Raw genomic sequence first — 22900 nt, 5'->3', positions numbered from 1 at the left:
GAGTTTCTGTTGAGCATACTATCAATTATTCTTATGATCAGGAAGAATGGAGATAACCAGCAAGAAATGGATCTATAACAAAGTTTGAAGTAGAAATGAAATGTCAAGTTTATGCACATGATTTTTTTAACAAGGACAGCATTTTTAAGGTATTAGATAGACTTATACTCGTATAATCTCTTATTATATGCTAAACAAGAGTGTTGAGTTGCTATGCTGCATCATGATATGTTCTAGGCCCTTCATTTCCTGCCTTATGCTTTTATTTCTTTGAAGTTATCTGCTACATAATATTTGCGCTTAGCTTTTTTGAAGACGTAATTATCTTCAAAAACACTCCATGTTTCAAAATGTGCAACATATCAGCGCACATGTTGTCTTTGAAATTGAAAAGAGCCTCAGATAATTTATGAATAATCTTCTATATGAGAAAAATTATTATAGGATGCCTGGTTTTTCTCATTCTGTTTTATTGTCCAGGATTCCATAGGTCTCATACTCCTAATTGGATCAAGGGGTTTTATGGTCTTCTAGATTGTATTTCTTGTTTGCTATTTGTATTTCTAGTGAAGTTTTCATAAGCATTTTCATTGTTTACCAGGTGAAGTTTTCGTCAATAACTTGGAGCCATGACAGTAAAGGATTTTTTTACAGCCGTTATCCAGCTCCTAAGTGTGTACTTTTTTTCTAGTTATGGGCTCCAAGTTTCTTGTTACATTTGTTTATTTCAATTTTGATAAGTAAAATTATTATTATTTTTTTTAACGATCTCATGCTTTAGCAGAGAACAAGGAGAGCTAGATGCAGGAACAGAAACTAATATCAACCTTAATCATCAATTGTTTTATCATTTCTTGGGTACGGAGCAATCTGAAGATATTTTATGTTGGAAAGATCCAGAAAATCCTGAGTGGTCAGTTGGGGCCGATGTATCTGAGGATGGAAAGGTTGGTAAAACATATGCTCAATGCTTGAGATAAAACATTGCACCTTACATTTGTAAATGGCTCATTTCTAACCTTTAGTTTTTAAGGGTTGAAATTGTTGTAGTCTTGTAGGCTTGTAGCAATGTTAGTTTTAATGGAATAAATGTATTCTGTGATACTTTTGGTTTCATCAATACTATAAATATTAAGCTCATTTTTGGCCATTCTACCGTTTATGATTCTACTATGGGGTGCTAATGACTTGATTCCTGTTGGCTACTTTTTGTGACAGTATATTCTTTTATATATTACAGAGGGTTGTGATCCTGTGAATAGGCTCTATTATTGTGATCTCGATACCCTTCCTCAAGGTATTGAGAGTTTCAAAGGCAAGGAGGAGATGCTTCCATTCCAGAAGCTCATTGATAATTTTGAAGCAGAATATGCCCTTGTTGCAAATGATGATACTGAGTTCACATTCCGGACAAATAAAAATGCTCCAAGGTATAAATTGGTCCGAGTGGACTTGAGGTACCCAGAATCTTGGAGTGATGTTGTTCCAGAATCAGACAAGGATGTACTTGAATCAGCTGTGAGTGTCAATGGCAATCAACTTTTAGTAAGTTACTTAAGTGATGTTAAGTATGTTCTCCAAGTACGAGACTTGGAATCTGGCAAGTTGCTTCATAATTTGCCAATCGATATTGGGTCAGTTAGTGGAATCTTTGGAAGGCGTAAATATGATGAGATATTTATTGCTTTTACAAGCTTTCTTACACCTGGTATTATATATCAATGCAACCTAAATGCTGAAAAGCCAAATCTCATAGTATTCAAAGAGACCATTGTTCCAGGCTTTGATCGCAACGATTTTGAGACTAAACAGGTATGTTGATGTTTTCAACTGCTTTTTGCTTTTCTGGTTCTTTGCCTGAATGTTTGCTCTGGAAAATTTCAAAATTGTTGTTTAATTTTTTAACATACAACAAGAACACCATTTTAAAACATTTTAACTGATTAGAAATATTTAGTCTACCACTTGTATCCAAGCAAGTCAAAGATCATGTTTAGGTAATGAATAAATTACAAAGCTTTGTTCTTTACGTCAAAGTCAAGTGGGTCACTGCAGAAATAAATTAGTAATGTGTATTTTGGTCAAATAGATAACTGTTAAGGCATTTAGCTTGTTTAATTCAAATCAAGCAAACTTTTGCTGAGATAAACAAGGAAAGTGTAGTTACTATTTTATCTTAAAAAGTAGGTTATTTGGCATTTTCATATGTAGTTTCAGTTGAAATGATACTGGTATTTTGTACATTGTGGAAACCTTAGTGAAGGGTTCTACAATATATTGCATATTGTCCCTTGAATAAATTTATTTATGCTAACAATGCACATATGATTTGTTCCTAATGTGGTTTCAACTATTATTATTTTATTAGGTTTTCTTTCCTAGTAAGGATGGAACTCAAATACCAATGTTCATTGTATGCAAGAAAGACATCGGCCTTGACAGTTCACACCCGACAATGCTATATGGCTATGGGGGCTTTAACATTAATATCACACCATCCTTTAGTGTTCACCGTGTTGTCAGTTTAAAGCATTTAGGAGCAGTATCTGCTGTTGCAAACATTCGTGGGGGTGGGGAATATGGAGAAGAATGGCATAAAGCAGGCTCACTTGCAAATAAACAAAATTGTTTTGATGACTTCATTTGTGCTGCTGAATTCCTTATATCAGAGGGTTACACACAACCTAAAAAGTTGTGTATTGAAGGAGGCAGTAATGGTGGGTTGCTTGTTGCAGCTTGCATAAATCAGGTATTTTAACTGATGATATTGATAAGATTATGAACAATGAAAGTCATGTTAAAGTGCATATAATGTTGAATTCGAAAACTTCTGGATTAAATACTTTGCACTTCTCATTCCGATGATGGAGCATGGTGTGTGATCCAAAATTTAATGCAAAAACTCTTATGCAGTTTTAATCTAGAAGCTTTTGACTTAACTATTATGGACTGTGGAAATATTATATCTTTAATTAATTTAATGTTGCTTTTGCTAGTTCTACCACCCCTAATATATTTTATTCAGTTGAAAGATTTTGTTTTTCAAAGCAATTATTTTTCATTCATTTGTATTAGAAACAAAGGATATGGAATTGATTGTTGTTCTTTATCTGTTTTGTCTGAAAATAGAGGCCTGGCCTATTTGGTTGTGCACTGGCTCACGTGGGGGTCATGGACATGTTACGCTTCCATAAATTTACTATTGGTATATTTTAAATCAGTTTATTGAGAAACATTTCACAATGTAGTATAAATACATTTTACATCAGGATATAACATGAAGGTTTTGCAAACTTATATTGTTCCTTTGAATCCATATATGTACTTTTTTAGTTGGCATTGACAAGGGAATTTATGATCAACTTTGTTGTTAAACTGCCAGGGCATGCATGGACTACAGATTATGGATGTTCAGATAAGGAAGCAGAATTTCATTGGCTGATTAAGTAAGAACACAAATCATGCATCTATCTTGATTTCTAGGTACAATTTTAAAGATATAATAAAATAAAAACTGCAATCTGTAAATGACATTTTATTGTAGATATTCACCCTTGCATAATGTAAAGAGGGCATGGGAAGAGCCTAGAGGACAAGGTGTTCAGTATCCTGCTACAATGTTATTGACAGCTGATCATGATGATCGAGTTGTGCCTCACCATTCTCTAAAACTTCTAGCGGTAAGAACTTTGTAAGAGCTATCTATCTTCAAGTCCAATTACTTGTCTCTTTAAATATTTTAGTCTACTTTACCATTCATTTATCGGAGGGATCCTTTGTATTCCTTACTTTCTAAAAAGTAATATCATAAATGATTATTGTGAAATATTTGTTTGTCTGCGGGATGAAAAAAAAAGAAAGTGTAAAAATTTAACAGAGTGTTTTGCAGCGTAGCTGCCATTTTCTTGCTGGCTGTTACGTACTTTTGTATGGATAATTCTTATGTTGTTACTACAATTCCGTAGATGCTAAACATAATTCTATAGTTGCTAACACTTGTTTTCCATCAAGGATTATTTTTATGCTTTTAGTGTTCTTGGAGTTACTTTGCAAATATGCAAATTGTTTGCATTCAATGAAAATGATATCTCATTGTAAGTCAATGTAAGCTTTATACATTTTTTATTAAATTATGTTCCTTTTTTGCCTATAAATAACTTGTGGTGCAAGTTCTTGAATCTCATTATTGGATGTATATAAACACTTTGCTAACATCTTAATCACACCTTTCGTTGTGATATAGAGTGGAACAGGGTGTGAAGTAATTTGTTCTTTGAATTATCAGGGGAAGCTCCCTTTGACTAAAATTTAGAGATTTGGATTATGCAATACAAACAAATGAACATTAAGACCTATCTTTTTGTTTTATAGTCTAGGGCATAACCCAATTCAGCTCTTTTGCATTAGATAAGAGATTTTTTGTTTACAAATCTATATACTATAGCAAAGAATCTATTACAACTAAATGGTGCTTATTATTTCCAATTAAGTGCAAAAAACCACAAGATTGAATGGGGAAAACACACAAATATTAAGCATCAAAGAATTACATACGAATTTGCAAGACTTCTTTGAAAATTCATAATACAAAGATTATAAGAAATATCAAATTGTACCACACAAAAACAATTGAACATCAAAAACTTAAAATTCAGTGAATAACAATTTTAGCTGCAGGCTTGAAAATTACTATTAGAAATCTAAGTGCAAATGACACTTATTTATGCTATTTATAGGGCAATATCATGAAAATAAATGAAGGAAATCAAATAAACTTTTACCCTAAGAATAACATGATTGCATTAGTGCAAACCTTATTTAACAAATCATCTTGTCCACTAAAATTCAAATCTAATCAATGTGATGTCCAAATGTACTGATGGCTTCCATTAATAAATATATAGGCATGCTGAATTTTCAATTCTACTTCTAAACTAGCTGACCCAGCTTGAAACAGCAACACCTCCATATTATCTTAACATTTTCAAACACCAAAAACAAGCATCCTGCTTGGCATGGTTGATTTGTCTTCAGAAAGGCATAAATTAGAATGGTCAATGTTGTCTGTAGAAAGTGGCGCCTTCCATATTATGATTATGAAATCTAAAAAGGAGGCGTGATTCACTTTGGTCAATCATCGCTTGCTTTTACCAGATCACTTCTTTTGTATATGGCATGATTTCGAGACTTTTATTGAAATTAAAATCAAGAAATTGTGCTGCTATATTTGTTTTTTTCTTAGGCATGACTTCATAACATTGATTGCCATCTTCAGGAAACAACAAAATCTTACAAAAATTGCACTTTCTAAACATAGGTGTGATTTTCTTTGGTCATTGTCAAACGTCATATGCTAATAAGGATTTCTACAAATTGCACCCACTCTTTTCTTCTCTTTAGGTGCAAATCATCACTTCATGAGCTGACTTGAATTTTTTTTTGTCTTTTTCTGTGTTTTGATTCACTATTTAAAAAGTCAGTCTTTTTCTGTGACTCCAATTATACTTGAATAGACCCTTTTTGCAGAGCGATTTACTTGAACAAGCCATTTTGCGTTTTCCTTTGATGTGGCTCCCTCTGCTGATTTGACAATGCTTCTTTTGGGTACAGTTCATAGACCTGCAATGTCATGAAAAACCAATTTGACTTCTTCTGCTATATTAGTGTAGCGTCGTAAATTGTACGCACTTGCTAGGGTGGTACAATTTCACACCTAGTTTAGCACCCGCCTTGGCGCATTTTGCATTTTGCATTGCATTTCCCCTTTACCACTTAATTAATTAATTTAATTAAGTCTAAGGTTCTATTTCATCATCATCTACATCATAAAGTTGGGCCCTTTCATTAAAGTGTGCCCCTTTCATTTTATTCTTCCAATACATCATTTAATCAAAAACCCTAATTAGGTCCTATTTTGAACTTGGGGGCTTGATTTCGGGGGTCAAAACATCTCGAAATCACCTGTAACTTCGGGATTCTCTCTAAAATCATCATATCCGACGACCCTGAAAATTTGGTGAAAAGTTGCCGGGACCATGGGGCCCGGAGTGCACACGGTCCCGGACATTTTTCCCGAAATTTTAGGAGCGCGATCCAATCATAAAATAAAGCTTAACCCCAAGAAATCGGCGGGAGATTCAATCTCTAGGTCGGCCAAAAGTTGAAATTAAGACCTAGGGTTTCATATATAAGAGCTCTCTTTCTTCATTTGAAAGGATCCGAATTTTGGTTTCAAGGACCTTCTATGTAGCGAAAGAGCAGATCTTTGAAGACTTCAACAACATCCAACATCCATCCATCAAGCATCCATCGATTTCATTCATTCATTTAGGGCTTTGAAGGCATTGAAGAACAATAAGGGATCACCGGCTGAAGATTGGCTTGTACCCCTCCCTTGGGGTTGGGTATGATTTCATGTTGTTTTCATGTCTTTGCATAAACCTCATTATATCATTTGTATTCATGCTTTAGATCACTTTGCATCTTGATTTGGAGCATTTACATTATCATTTACAAGCAATTAGGGTTTACTTTCTAGGTTGCTCTAGTTTGCTTACTTGCATTTTAGGATCTTGCACACACACAAGGTCTGCACACACACTACTTTTACAATACAACTTGGCTATTTGTGGAGGTGGAAATCACCAAAGCGGGGGTTTGACTAAGGCAAAACCCTATATAGCCGCCCACCATACCTTTTCAGATATAAGTGCAGGTTTCGAGATTCGGACGACGCCGCAAGTTGCAGATCCGACGGAAGCAGACGGAGACTGAACTTCACACCAAATTCCAGCCTAGAAAGCTAGAACAGGGGCGTGGGGCGCCCTGGTCCTGCCAGGAAAGGGGCGCTGGGCGCCTTGGTCCTTCTGTCAGACAGCAAGTTTTCAGCACTTTCCGACAGCTTTCAGGTTGTAAAACAGCAGTTTCAGGAGCAGAATCAGGACAATGGCGCCCGCGCCCCCGTCCTGAACATTTTCACTCAGATTTTAACTCCGGGTACACATCTGCATTCTTATCTTGTCCTTATGTTTATAGCTTTCCATTGTTTAATCTCAATTCTGCAATCCTGTTACTAGTTCATACTTACACTTTAGGGTTAATAGTTGAACTTGCATCATTCTATCTATCATTTGCAACAAAGGAATAGAAATCCTAATAGGTAGCCCGTGGCTCTCTCTTCCACAAAAAGAAGTAGCCAATTGTGTGATACCTCTAGGCTCTTTGGTATTCCACAAGTGTGTGATCGAAAGTGAAATTAGGGCATGTTTGCTTAGTGTCACTTTTTCCCCCACACATTTTGGTGAACTCGACGTGAATCTTATTATTGCTTTCTCTTGCATTACATTGTTAGATCTAAATCTAGATTTAGCGTGTTTCATTTAAGTTTCATTTTCAAAAAAAAAAAAGAAAAAAAAAAAAAGAAGGAAAAGAAAGAGTGTGTTTTGTTTCTTTGCATTGTGTGCAATTTTTATTTCAAAATGTCAGATTTTTATTTGCAAGATGTTCATATTTGTGATGATTATGAGTTAGATGAGGCTTTAGATGAGTTTTTGAAACCTAAAGATACCAAACCTTCATTTTACCAAAAACTCATAAACATTGTTTCTATGCCATTTCGTTGTGATGAGAAAGATAAGTCGAATGATTCCTCTCAAGGGTACATTCCTATCAACTCTTCCACTAAATCTAGTAACATGGTTGTTTTCAATGATCCCCTCTATGAAGAGATATCTCCTTTTGAATCAAAAGATAAACCTTTTAATAGATATGATCATGCTTTGTTGGATGATGCCCTTGATGACTTTGTGGCTCCTAAAAAACGCTTCCTTCATGAGGATCCTTTTGTGCAAGAAGATGACATTATCCCTACATTTCCTAGTGATGGCATTTCCTTTTCCAACAAAATTCCCACTAGAGATGATGAATTAATGATAAACGCTTACCCTTCTCCTAAAGTTTGTCTTACCCATAAGCATCCCTTAGAGAAAGAAGATGAAATAAAAAGCAATTTCCTTAATTCTCTCTCCCCTAAAGATCATATTGAACATATTTTGAGGGAAGAGGATGAGTTTAACACATCTATTGATGCTCTCCCTCCTAAAGATGAGGAATTAATAAACAATGTTATCTCCTCTCCCGAAATTGACAATACTTCAAACATTCCTTTCAACAACCTCACTATTTGGGATGAACCATTAGAAGAAGGTATAGATTATTCTCTACCCCTAGCCAAAGGGGATGAAATCAAGATTGAAAACTCCCTTGATAGTTTCTCACCTTCCTTGAATCTCAATCATTCTCCCTCTAAAAATAAAGCATCTCCCTCTCCTCAACTTGGTTCTACTCATAAGGAAACCCTAGTTCAAAACAAGATGGTTAACATCTCTTTCAAAGATCTCCATCTCAAAAGTGAGACTTTAAAGAGTAATGCTGATCCTTCTCCTAGAGAGTTTATTCACCATGTAGGTCCTTTGATGATAGAGGATGATATGACCTTTCCTAGTATTACTCTTCCTACTGGAACATCAATGCCTACCCCTTGTCTCTCTCCTAAAATTGATTTAATCCGTGATAAGATTTTAGTGCAAGATAAGACTATCAATAATTCTTCCAACACTTTTGTTCATTCCTCTAAACCATCCTCAATCAATTTGATACATGTGAATGAAACACCTAACAAACCTCTCTTCACTATCCAAGGTGCTTGTCCTTCTCAAAATTCTCAACCTTTCAATAAGCCTATCTTAGTGGTTCAAGGTGGTTATGCTAATGATTCTTTTTGCACTCCTAACAAACCTATTATTACTGTGCAAGGAGGTTATTCTACTAAGATCCCTTATGAGTATGCTAAGCAACTGACTAGAGAGAGTTATAATGCGGTTGCTCATACCTATAATACTAGAAATAATAGGCAGCCTAATCCTCCTCCTGTTACTCCAGTTTCTCTTCCTAATCCTCAACCAATTCTTCCGCAAGCTCCACGGATTTCACAAGTTCTTGGTAAGGAATATGATCTCATAGAACAACTTAAAACTACTCCTGCTAAGATATCCCTTTGGGATTTGATCCAAACTTCTTCCGCTCATCATGGAATGTTACAAGATACCTTGAAAGATTTGAATGTTCCTCCACCTAATACATCTAGTAATATAGTGTCTTTGGTTAACTCTGTGATGAATCCTAAAGCTCAAATTGTGTTTACCCAAGATGAATTGCCTACTAGTGAAATTCAACATCAATATGATCCCTTGATGATTGTGGTTATCATAAAGGACACTGCTATAAGACGAACACTGGTAGATAATGGCTCTGGTCTTAATGTGTGTAGCATTAATCTATTGCATAAGATGAATGTGGATACATCCCTTATTGAGCCCGACTCTCGTCCCATTCGAGGCTTTGATAATGTGGCTAAGTCTTCATTAGGTATTATCACCTTACCCATCACAGTGGGACCTGTTACTTTGCCTACTCCTATCCATGTTATGTCGGGAAATCTAACATACAACTTGTTATTAGGGAGACCTTGGATTCACAGTATGCAAGCTGTCCCCTCTACATTGCATAGACAAGTTAAATTTATTTATAATAATAAGACATATACCTTGATAGGTGATACTAATTTTCAAGCTTGTTTGCAAACATCTACTTCCAAAGGGAGTTCTTCTAAGCCTTCCTCTTCTAATGATGACTCGTTAAACAAGATACCTATGGATGAATCATTACCCTCTGATAATCAAAATTCTTTGGATGAGTCTGAAGTTCCTGAAGAAGATTCTTCTCAACTTGAATCTACACATGAAAAGGCTTTTGATCCTGAGAAGGTTCTCGCAGAGGACGATTGGGGATCTCTTGATTTCAATCCCACCTTCGTAGGTGAGTATAGGGTTCCTCCTAGAGAGCTTAAAGTTAAAAAGAAGGAAGAAACTAGAGATCAATCAGTCTTACCTGAACCTATGAGCAATAATTTTGTGCCCGCTTCTCAAACTTCTTCTCCTCACACTTCTAATTCTGAAGAATTTGATTCTTTGTCTTATGAAAAACCACATTTTCTTTCTGAAATGGTTAATCGTTATGGTCGTGGTTTTCATATTTTGGCTAAGAGTGGCTATAGTGGAAATGGTTGTGGCGCAAATGAACAAGGAATTAAAGTTCCTTTAGAACATAACATGCATGAATATTCATTTGGACTTGGATATAATCTTTCTAAGCCCACCAAAGCATCTAAAAGACCATCTCTCAATGTGAATGCTATATTTAGTAGTGATGATGATCTCACTTCAAGTAAATCATCTTCTACTTCTATCAACTCTCATTCCCCTCATAAGGAAATCTTGGCGATGAACAAATCTCTTTATGACTCCCCTCAAATTTCTAAATCCACTTATGAATCTTTATCTCCTATTCATCATAAAGTCCTTTCTTCCAGGGATAAGGCTCTAATAAATTACACTCATCCCTCTTCTAAGATTTCTTGTGACTTTTCTTCTTCAATTTTTATCATTTTATACATGTTTTTGATCTCACTTATAGTTGAGCATTTAGCATGTCATGTTCAAATACCTCATTCAATCTATCATGTCTTTAAATAACATTAATGGCTATTATGTTGCTCATCATTATGTGACATTGGTAGCTCATTTACTGGGGGCTCATTGTCATTCATGATGGTACAATTTCAAGTGCAATCATATTTTTGAAGCAACATAATAGCCTAATTTTTCTATGTTATCTCTTGTTCCTATGGGGTAATAGTGTGGAAATATTGATCATCTTTGCTTTAGAATTCTCTTTTCCTAGATATGGGAGAAGATGTGTATTCCCTTTCTTATCCTACCCACTTCTTGTGAGGAGCATTTTACATACACTAATGTCTTGCTTGCATGAACTCATGTGAGTATGTAGTACAATTTGCTTATGTCTAAATCTCTCCCTTGAAGATTGTGTAAGTCCTTCTCATTGACCTTATCCTTGGGAGGCAATGATCTTTTCTTATTTTTATCTAAGGATCCACTTTTTGCTATTTTCGTGGATGGTGTGAACTTTATTACTTGATGTTATTCCTTGTATGCATTTGTTGTTGTTTGTTCAAGGATTCTCTCTTACAAGAGGTGTAAGTCCTTGACTACAACCTCTTTTGCACTTGGTAAAATACATCCATAATGAATTCACTCTCCCAATTGAGTTAAAAAGAGTGTCATCCTTCATTAAGAATCACTTTCACCTCGCAAAAGAAGGAAGTATTGCATTCTTATTCTCTTCTTTGTCTTATTCTAGAAGATGTTATATTTGTCTAAGACAATTCCTCTCGGGGATAGGTGTCTTTTGTACAAAGATCTCTTCTCCTCTAAGGATCTCCTTTACACATACTACAAGATATCTCTTTTCAACTATCTTATCCTTGCTTAAAGAGTGCAAAACTCTCTTGCTTGGATCTATGACATTGTTGCATTTTTGGGGTATCTTCTTTTGTGATGAAGGTAGGTATCCTTGTTCTACTTTGCTTATGACAAACATTACGCTTTTTGAGCAATGGGTCATTCTCGGAACCAGAGCACAGACTCTTAGAGCGAGATGTCTCCATTTTTTTCTTTTATACAAGGTGATTATTCTCGGAACCAGAGCACAGACTCTTAGAGCGAGATGTCACACTTTTGTACTATACATATACAGGTTGTAGCATACTCGGGCATAGACTCCTATGAGGTGCTTCTAACCTCACTTACACACACATGCACGAGGTTGAGTGGAACTAGCGGCATAAGGCTAGACTTTCTCACTCTCCTCCCTTACATGGATCACCTAGACAGACTCTAGGGGCTAGTTTTCCATGTCCTTTTTCTCATGGATCACCTAGACAAGATCTAGGGGTGAGAAGTCCATGTTTTCTCTTTCACTATTCTTCTCATGGATCACCAATGTGTGTATTCATGCTTTTTTTCCTTTCTTTTCTTCTCTTTGCATTTTGTTTCCATTTACATCCTTCATCTTGTGTTAGAGAATTCTCAAATCCTCACACTCTTTGTTGTGTTGGAATTGAGATTCAGTCCTCTTTCTTACCAAATGATTTTCCATTAGTTTTTGATCTCATATCAAATCTTCTTGTGAGCATTTGTCATCAATATTCTTTAACAATTCGAAGTGGTAAACATGATACCCTGTTTCAACTCACTAAAATTAGCAAGCCGAAACAGGGGGGGGCATATAGCTACCCTCGATTTTTCATCACCTTCCTTAGTAAGCATTAGGTGATTTTGTGATCTAACGTGTGTTTTGTAGGGTGCGGTTCCTAACTGTGTACTGCAGATACCGCTGGGGGCTTCGTTCGACAGACTTATGTATATATCCTTTTTCAAATAATGTTTACTTTTCTGTACTTTAGCTTGGATATGCACGTAGTGTTCATATGACCGCTAAAGTGGGGGCTAAATGTAGCGTCGTAAATTGTACGCACTTGCTAGGGTGGTACAATTTCACACCTAGTTTAGCACCCGCCTTGGCGCATTTTGCATTTTGCATTGCATTTCCCCTTTACCACTTAATTAATTAATTTAATTAAGTCTAAGGTTCTATTTCATTATCATCTACATCATAAAGTTGGGCCCTTTCATTAAAGTGTACCTCTTTCATTTTATTCTTCCAATACATCATTTAATCAAAAACCCTAATTAGGTCCTATTTTGAACTTGGGGGTTTGATTTCGGGGGTCAAAACATTTCGAAATCACCTGTAACTTCGGGATTCTCTCTAAAATCATCATATCCGACGACCCTGAAAATTTGGTGAAAAGTTGTCGGGACCATGGCGCCTGAAGTGCACACAGTCCTAGACATTTTTCCCGAAATTTTAGGAGCGCGATCCAATCATAAAATAAAGCTTAACCCCAAGAAATTGGCAGGAGATTCAATCTCTAGGTCGGCCAAAAGTTGAAATTAAGACCTAAGGTTTCATATATAAGAGCTCTCTTTCTTCATTTGAAAGGATCCGAATTTTGGTTTCAAGGACCTTCTATGCAGCGAAAGAGCAGATCTTTGAAGACTTCAACAACATCCAACATCCATCCATCAAGCATCCATCAATTTCATTCATTCATTTAGGGCTTTGAAGGCATTGAAGAACAATAAGGGATCACCGACTGAAGATTGGCTTGTACCCCTCCTTTGGGGTTGGGTATGATTTCATGTTGTTTTTATGTCTTTGCATAAGCCTCATTATATCATTTGTATTCATGCTTTAGATCACTTTGCATCTTGATTTGGAGCATTTACATTATCATTTACAAGCAATTAGGGTTTACTTTCTAGGTTGCTCTAGTTTGCTTACTTGCATTTTAGGATCTTGCACACACACAAGGTCTGCACACACACTACTTTTACAATACAACTTGGCTATTTGTGGAGGTGGAAATCACCAAAGCGGGGGTTTGACTAAGGCAAAACCCTATATAGCCGCCCACCATACCTTTTCAGATATAAGTGCAGGTTTCGGGATTCGGACGACGCCGCAAGTTGCAGATCCGACGGAAGCAGACGGAGACTGAACTTCAAACCAAATTCCAGCCCAGAAAGCTAGGACAGGGGCGTGGGGCGCCCTGGTCCTGCCAGGACAGGGGTGCTGGGCGCCCTGGTCCTTTTGTCAGACAGCAAGTTTTCAGCACTTTCCGACAGCTTTTCAGGTTGCAAAATAGCAGTTTCAGGAGCAGAATCAGGACAGTGGCGCCTGCGCCCCCGTCCCGAACATTTTCACTCAGATTTTAACTCCGGGTACATATCTGCATTCTTATCTTGTCCTTATGTTTATAGCTTTCCATTGTTTAATCTCAATTCTGCAATCTTGTTACTAGTTCATACTTACACTTTAGGGTTAATAGTTGAACTTGCATCATTCTATCTATCATTTGCAACAAAGGAATATAAATCCTAATAGGTAGCCCGTGGCTCTCTCTTCCACAAAAAGAAGTAGCCAATTGTGTGATACCTCTAGGCTCTTTCGTATTCCACAAGTGTGTGATCGAAAGTGAAATTAGGGCATGTTTGCTTAGTGTCACTTTTTCCCCCACACAATTAGTTAACAAATGCCCCAACTTTATTTTTTTTCTTCTTGCACAAATCATTGATCAAATCAGCACTTTCCTTTGCTGATAGGATGCTATTTCCTGTTATAATAAGCTGATTTATGCACTTGTACTGACCAGATGACTAAGAATGTGAACGTCACCGATCAATTCCAAATATCTTAAATTTTCCTTTTATATTCAGGTTCAATTCCATTCTTGCAATGTCACCTCAAGTATGTGCTTATTTCTGATGATTTTTATATACTTCCAACTGGGTGGTGACCACTCAAATATTAATCAGAACAAGGTGCAGTTTCATTTGATAGAACATACCTTTATTACCGTCTCTTTATTTGCCAATGTATTCTTTTTCAACTTCCAAGTCATTTTTACCATTGGTGAGTTGCTCATTCATCTTTGATTCTTTGGTATTGGAATAAATGCAACCCCCAGCAGTCTGCAGGTATTTTTTAGTAGAAATACTGGACTTTGACATGACAACTTCGCCATTTGATGGGAAACAACTATTACGAACTAGATTTGACAAAAAAATCATTGATAAATCAAAGATGAAAACAGGTATCAAGTAGTACCAACATCAAGTTTTGGATGAGTATGGCATACTTGAAAATCATCATTGGATGTAAGTGTAGTTATCTTTTTTCCTTTCAAAGTCATTATAATGAATGTCCAGGTTCCATGACAAATCCTGCTTTTTCCTTCTTTTTTGAAATCCATTTTCTTCGAGGTTTTTCAGTCCCATGCCGATTCATGGATTTTCCTTGCATTGAAGGTAATTGAATCAAATGTCTTAGGGTCTATTACAGCAAGATTTAAGTCTAGATTTTGTTTTTGTCACTGGTAATCGGAAATGGTTATTATGTTATGAGGGATAATTAATTATGAATTCTGGTCTTTGTTGACTTAATACAGACAATGCAATATGTTTAAGGTAGTTGAATCAAATATCATAGGGTCTATTACAGCAAGATTTAAGTCTAGATTTTGTTTTTGTCACTGGTAATCGGAAATGGTTATTATGTTATGAGGGATAATTAATTATGAATTCTGGTCTTTGTTGACTTGTTACAGACAATGCAATATGTTTTATGCAAAAGTATAGAGCACAGTCCACAAACTAATCCAATTATCGGCCGAATTGATATGAAAGCTGGTCATGGTGCAGGGGTGCCAACACTAAAACTGGTAAGGTTTTTAACTTTTTATCTAATTTCTTGAATTGCATTGTGGCTTTGATTCTAAATGGGTTCTACTAATTCTCACTGAGTTAACTGATTTTAATGGATTAGTTTAGGGGTGTGGTTAATTGGCTTAGAGTGTACAGTTTGCAGAATAAACTTCAATCAGTTAAGCTTGAAATATGAAACTTTCCTATGAAGTTCCGTGCTGTAGACAGTCGGCAAGACACCTGATTTGTTCTATAAGATGATTATGTACTGATGAGTCCATTGAACTTCGATTGTTTCGCAGATTGATAGGGAAGCTGATATATTGGCATTCCTAGCCAGGGTGGTGGGTGCCTCATGGATTGACTAGGTTGTCACATATTTTAAATTGATAATGGTGATAACCAATTTACCAATAAGGCCAGTTGGGGTTAAAGGTTGTGTAACAAAGAATGGTCTCACTTGCAGCTTGCGATTTGCTAAATCCTTTTTTTGATTGGCTCCTACTAGCAAAAATATTTACAACCATAGGAAACATTAGTAACCTGCTTTTTAGCAGGAATTTATAAGGGCCACACAAGTGGGGCTAGTTTCTGCTTTAGGTGGCTAGGAGAGCTTTGTAGAATTTTTAGCTATTTGCAGTGGAAAAGCCTTGTAGATTCGTGTTTTAGTTTAAGATGGTGTTCACATGAGGTATTGTCTTTTGTACTAAGGTATTATAATATTTGAACTAAGGTGTTGTTTATGCCAAAGCTTGGAGTGTATTCCAACAAGATGCACCTTGCAAGATTCATGTTTTGTTTTAAGATGGTGGTCACATGATGTAAGTTAACTTAGAACTTTATTTACTACTAACTAATTTAAATCTGATTCAGCAAACAATTGGTTTAATTGAACATGGAGCTTTTCGTACAATCGAATGAAATATAGCTTAAACTGACCACTTCATGTGAAATGTTTTGTTGCATTTCCAATACTCTGAAAACAATAATATGCTTTAGCGTTAGGGGATGCAAACATGCCACCTTTATAAATATCTCTTAATTCTTATTGACCAGAGTCAATGTTGTGCACAACTGTGTGAAAGATGCATAATTGAAAAGAAAAGATTATCTTTGCTATCTTTTTGCAAATTATCAATGAAAATTCTTTGAACATCACCATCAAGCATAAGATAAGTAATTTGTAAATTCAAATGTTTATATCTACCAATGAAATCGACAACTCTCTCTTTAACACCTTGTTTATAATGCATCAAATTAGTTAAAGTAATTTGTGGACCAATATTGTTTTGAAAATGTTTTATAAATGCATTAGTAAATTTTTGAAAACAATTAATTGAATAAGGATACAAGGAGAAAAAACATTGCAAATATTTTTCTCTTAAGGTATGAGTAAATGGTTTTTCTATGAGTTTGTGGTCATACGAGAAATCACTAAGCAAAGTTGAAAAAGTTTTCACGAGTTATGGGGGCTCACCTTGTACATTATACTTCTCTAAACAAGGAACCTCAATATGTTGTGGGAGGAGTATGGAGGATCTCATTTGAAAGTGGGCTAGCGGTAGAACATATCACCAATTGTTGTTGTAGAGATGAAACATTTTGGATCAAATGGTCTATAGTGGCTTCGGTGGATGAATTGAAATGAGAAATATTAGATTGTAATGGTGTAGCATTATGATGGGTAGGTGGAACATTATGATACGTGGGTAAAGAAGATGGTTGGGAAACAAATGAAAGAATGGTTGAAGTTGATATGTAGAAGTATTGAAGTATTGATTGATAGGATTCCCCCCATTACCAACATGTATAGCATTAATATTCGGTGTAGAGGTAGCCATGATAGAAGATGTATATGTAGGGACATTAGGCAAAGATTTAGGAATAGGAATGGAAGGCTCAACTTGATTTGTAGGATTTGAATAACTAAGTACTTCGGCACAACTTTTCATTGTCATAACATTGTCATCGACAATATGAGAAATACTATGCAACACATTCATACCTTGTTCTTCATTTTGAACCAACCTCCTTAAATCCTCAATCAAGGAGGTTGCCTCTCCACCCAATTGTTCTGGACTCACAAATTGTTGAAGACTTTCCAATTGCCGGTCAATCTTTCCCTATTGTTTAATAGTCACTTGAGTTGAAGAGTCAACTCCATCATGAGAAGCATGAAGGGAAGGAGAATTCCAATTGCCGGTCAATCTTTCCCAATTGTTTAATAGTCACTTGAGTTGAAGAGTCAACTCCATCATGAGAAGCATGAAGGGAAGGAGAATTCCAATTGCCAGTCAATCTTTCCCAATTGTTTAATAGTCACTTGAGTTGAAGAGTCAACTCCATCATGAGAAGCATGAAGGGAAGGATTCTCAACAATGTTAGGCATGTCTTGTATAGGCAAAGACAATTCATCCAAGCTCATATGGAATATGTTAGTCAACTCAGGCTCAATACCCTTAGTATTTAAACTTTGAGAAGCTATAAATCTATAACTTCTTCTCACTAAGATATTGGATTCAAGACAAATGGTAATGAAACTCATACACAGAGGGCAAAGCTAATGAAATAGATTTTTACTCACAATGCCTCGTGTAATTGATAATGCAAAAAGTTATAGAAAAAAAAGCGATTAAACAATGCAATTTTCCAATAGAATGATCAATCAGCCACTTAATTAAACAAAATGCACTATAGAAATGAGAGATTTGAATAATTAATGCCTCTAAATCTAAAAATGATATGCAATAAAATTCAAAAATGAGTATACAAATCATAAATTATGCAACGAACAAGTCAAGTTCACAAAAATGTAATGGTGGAGGAATGGGGTTCACTAGTTTAAACATGTAAACTAGGAATCAAATCCATTTACAAAAACAGAGATTGGGAAAATGACCAGTAGGTCCAACTTCAAATCTAATGGTAGAACTGGGCACAAATGGATTACATCACTTCCCATTTTTGTGTTGAACTGTTGCAATTGGATAAGAAATGATGATTAAATGCAAGAACTAGGGCTAATTATGCAAAATTGAGAGTAATTAGTATGAAGCATGAACAATGAGTCACAAATTAGAAATGCAAACTCTAAGTACAGATCTGGAAGTAGATAATAAAGAGGAACTTGAGTCTGCAATATGAGCTTGAAAGTGCTAGACTATGTAGCTAGGTGTCCTAGTCCTCTAGGTGTTACATGTAGATATTGGAAATAGATTTGTTATTAGGATGTCACTCTAAATATCTTCCTAAAATTTTATTTGAAAAGCAACAAACACGAAGGGGTTAGCGCAAGAAGTTGATTCCACTTTTTGGTCAAAAGTGAGTGTTTCCCTGATTTTAGAATTTATGACATTTGACCTAAAAAATTGAAGTATTTAGGGATTGAATTTTGAAAAATGTTAGTAGTATGAAATGTATTATTCAGAGTCTAGTTTCTAAATATGTAATTGTTTTAATACCTAGATGATAGAAATTGACTTTCCAAAGGGATTTCTAAAAAAACACTATTTAAAAATGCTCGTTTCAAGACCATACTATGCACGTGTACGACCACCATTTTTTGACGTAAATAAAAGTTTTTTAAACCCTCCTAGAAAATGATATGTAACACATTGAAGATTGATGATGATATTTTTTATAATTTTTTTTGAATATTTTTCTATTAATTTTAAATAGGCCCTAATTGCCGTTTAAAATACTTTTTGTGTACGACCACCATAATTTGACCTAAAATTATCATTTTTTGAATTTTTTCTTGAAAATAATTTTGTGTAGATTGATGTCATATACTTTGTTTTCCAAAAAACATAAAAACAAAAAAAAGTTATTAAATAAACAAAATAATTTAAAATTTCAAGTTTATAGACCAAATTCAGTACAAATTAATTGAAAAATAGGAAAAAAAATTAAAATATTTAGAAACACATATTTGGAATCTGCAGTGTAATATGAAATGGGTTTTAATTTCGTCAAAAAATTCTATGATAATGGGCATCAAACATATGCCAAAAGTCAATATTTCACCATGTCATTGATACAACCTTGTACTTGCAAGTCCAAGACTAAGAGTTGGGCATTCCATGCCTTTCTCGACTCGAAACCCGATGCACATGGTGTGTCCTATTTTCAAAATTTAAGAAATGGGGGCCTCATTACCTTTATTGCCTATTAATTTACATAACGGGCCCCTGTTACTAGAATGGGGACCCAATATTTTTGAAATGGGGCCCCATTTCAAAAATAGCTGTTATTGTTAACAAAAAGTACATAATACAATGACTACAGAGCTTTTTATTGGGATCCATACTTGTTGGATTGTTGGGGAGATAGTTGGATTTGGTTGTTCATTGTTGCTGCTAGGATATGTTGTTGTCATTGATGTCAACATATTCCTATGAGTTATTCCGATGAGTTTGGGAAGGTTTTATGATCTGGTTTGTAGTTCTTTGTTTCCCAGTTCTTGTTGGTATTCCCTCTGGTATATTTTGATATGATTAGATCATGCGTCAAGACTTTGGATTATTGTTTGGGATGATCATGTGTATCTTCATTTCAGATGGTTCGTGATTTGGTGTTCTGCAAGTTATCTTTCTTCGTGACAGTTGTTGATTGATTGTGTTCTTAAGCTTTGTGACGTTGATCAATGAAGATTTGATAAGTGGTGTTGGTGCAATTGTTCCGAATGATTCTAACGTGCTTGCTGGTGTTTTCTAGTCATGTCCTATTTGTTTTTGTGATCCACATTGATCATTGTGCGAGTTTTGGTGATTTCTACAAACCAGTGATGATTTTCGTGTTATGCGATATTTCTAGTGGTGTAGCATGTTGCGGTTAATCTTGGCATGATTTCTGGTGCTGTTGTGTGTTTGAGAATTTTAATTAGGTCCATGCTATGTAATGTAAATCATAATGTTGGTCCGATGGTCGATCTTTGTATCGTGTAATGTAATTTTTGTAATTATGAGTTGAGGGTTGAGGGTTTAGCTGACCTTGTTATCAAGGTTGATGATTTGTATATATAGGTGATATACTTACGTAATTTGAGTCATTGGTATTGTGTCTGCGAAAGTTGAATGTACGAACAAGGATTTATCATTCGACGAAGTGTTGTGGTGAGATCGGTGTTGCAAAGAAGACAACTGTGCTTAACCGAAACTGTCATCAGGTATTTGTAGATGCTATCATTACATTTCATTTCTTCTGGATTGTAGTCCAAATCATTTTTGTAAGTCAGTGAGACTTCCTTGAGGGTTGAAGCCTTCCAAGCATATATCTTTTGAGCAGTGAGCTCTAGGCAGTGTGCCTGAATGCATGTGCATTCCCCATTGTAATATTTTCACATACTACTACAAAGTATCATCTTACTGTGGGTAGGTTCCCACCGTGGTTTTTCCCTTGACTAGTTTTTCCACATCAAAAATCGTGGTGTTATGTGTTGTGCTGTTAAGTTGCTTATCTGTCTATTGTTGCGGTTTATTAGTTTTTTTTTGGAGTTTTATTTATCTATCCTCCGGGAAGACCGATTCACCCCTCCCCCCAAGTCTTCCTCCTTGCTTGCTGCTAACAATTAGTATCAGAGCTAGACCCTCTGGTAGAAGCTTAATCGCTTGAGGAGATCTGGGATGGAAGCTCAAGGTATTCTTTTCAAGAAGGACAGTCCGAGGTTTGATGGAAGTAACTATACTGTGTAGAAGAACCGAATGGAGGTGCATTTGAAATGTCTTGGAGAAGATAACTGGAAGATCACTAAGAATGATTATGTTGTTCCTCAGAATGGACCATCCACCCTTGATGAGGTTAAGGAAGCTAAATATAATATCAAAGCAAAGGAAGCATTGCTCAGTGCCCTGAGTGATTCTGAAATGACAAATGTAATGGAACTTCAGACCGCACATGAGATCTGGGTGAAGCTTGAAATCTTGTATGAAGGTGACAGTCAAGTGAAAGTTGCTAAGTTTGAAAGGGAAATATGAGACATTGAAGATGGGAGATGATGAGAACATACATTCATACATGGCTAAGGTGAATGAGCTTGTCCTTGGTATAAGATTTGCCAGTGGAAAGATTGAGGAAGATGAGATTGTTGCCAAGGAATTGAGATCTTTGCCTCCTGCTTACAAACATAAGGTTGCTGCTATTGATGAGATTCAGAGTGTAAATATAGTGACAAGAGATATGCTGGTTGGAAAACTTGCTACATTTGAGCTGAGCGAATTTGGAGAATTACATGGAAAGTCTGAGACAACATTTATAGCATCAACATCTGTTTCTAGTAAACAAAAGTATGAATCGGATGAGTGCAGGATATCCAGATATGAAAGAGAAAGAAGAGAGATAGCAGAGCAAGAAAGAGAGCTTGATGAGCTTGAAGCATTGATTTCCCAAAGATTGCCTAAAGGTGTCTAGTATGATGAAAAGTTGCCTTTGAAATGTTTTTCTTGTAATAAGATAGGACATTTTGCTTCTAGATGTCTGGAGAGAATGACTAAGTATGATAGACATGATAAGTTTGATAAATATTATAAGAATGATAGATATAAGAAGCATGAAAATTATGATAAGCCTTATAAGTCTAACCAGAAGTTTAGGAACCAGAAGAATTGTTATTATGTTGCAGATGAAGGTGTTACAGATGAAGAATCAGAAGGAGATGAAGTTGTGTTTATTGCCATTAAAGAAGATGGACCTATGCCTATTGATTCCACTAGCTATTCTGTTGAGGAGAAAGCTTTGGTTGCTAAGGTAGAAGAAAAAGGTGTATGGGTGATTGACAATGGTTGTTCACATCATATGACTGGTGGTAAAAGAAAGTTTGTAAGTATGGAAAAATATGATGGTGGAATAGTCAGATTTGGAGATGAAAAAACTTCTGTAATCCGTGGGAGAGGTTCTATTTCTTTTGATGGTAGGCATAACACTGATGATGTCTTGTATGTTGAAGGTTTGAAGCATAATCTTTTGAGTGTCAGATAGATGGTTGACAAGGGCTATGATCTACAATTCAAAGATGGTAAATGCAAGATCTCGAATGCCTCCGATATAGAGATTGCATCTGGGACTAAGATTGAAGGTAAAATTTTTCATTTAAATTCCGGTGAGAAAAGTTGTTTGATTGCTAAGATAGATGAGAGTTGGTTATGACATAGAAGGATGTGTCATGTAAAATTTGATTCATTGATCAAGAATAGTTCTACACAAGCTGTTAGAGATCTACCTAAGATTGTTAAACCTGTTAATCTGGTATGTAAGGAATATCAGTTGGGTAAGCAAACAAAAATTTCTTTCAATAATAAGCGGTATACATCAGATGGATTGTTGGATCTTGTGCATACTGACCTATGTGGACCTACAAATGTTAGAAGTGTGCATGGTGATAGATACTTTTAGCTGCTAATTGATGATTATTCTAGGATGATGTGGGTTGTCTTTTTGAAGGAGAAATCAAAAGCATTTGAGAAATTAAAGATATTCAAAGCTAAAGTCGAAATCGAGTCCAGATTTAAGCTAAAGTGTCCGAGATTTGATAGAGGTGGAGAATTATGTTCTGGTGACTTTGATTCTTTCTGTGAGATGCATGGAATCAGAAGACAACTATTTGCTCCTATAACTCCACATCAGAATGGAGTTGTTGAAAATAAGAACCATACTATTTT

General features: G+C 35.6%; 1 protein-coding gene across 1 annotated transcript in view; it reads left to right on the top strand.

Annotated features, from left to right (window-relative positions):
• Nucleotides 1-16158, top strand: part of LOC131064697 (uncharacterized) — a 33491-nt gene extending 17333 nt beyond the window's left edge. Inside the window, exons 4-12 of the mRNA XM_057998936.2 lie at nt 602-672; nt 785-947; nt 1219-1812; nt 2369-2749; nt 3130-3205; nt 3383-3446; nt 3545-3680; nt 15149-15262; nt 15548-16158. Of these exons, the coding sequence (XP_057854919.2) occupies nt 602-672; nt 785-947; nt 1219-1812; nt 2369-2749; nt 3130-3205; nt 3383-3446; nt 3545-3680; nt 15149-15262; nt 15548-15613 (1665 nt within the window). The 3' untranslated portion in view covers nt 15614-16158. The remainder of the gene's footprint in view (nt 1-601; nt 673-784; nt 948-1218; nt 1813-2368; nt 2750-3129; nt 3206-3382; nt 3447-3544; nt 3681-15148; nt 15263-15547) is intronic.
• Nucleotides 16159-22900: the final 6742 nt, after the last annotated feature.

This window comes from Cryptomeria japonica, chromosome 10 (genome assembly GCF_030272615.1).
Source record: "Cryptomeria japonica chromosome 10, Sugi_1.0, whole genome shotgun sequence".
NCBI lineage: Eukaryota > Viridiplantae > Streptophyta > Pinopsida > Cupressales > Cupressaceae > Cryptomeria > Cryptomeria japonica.
This window is presented reverse-complemented; position numbering and strand designations above follow the sequence as displayed.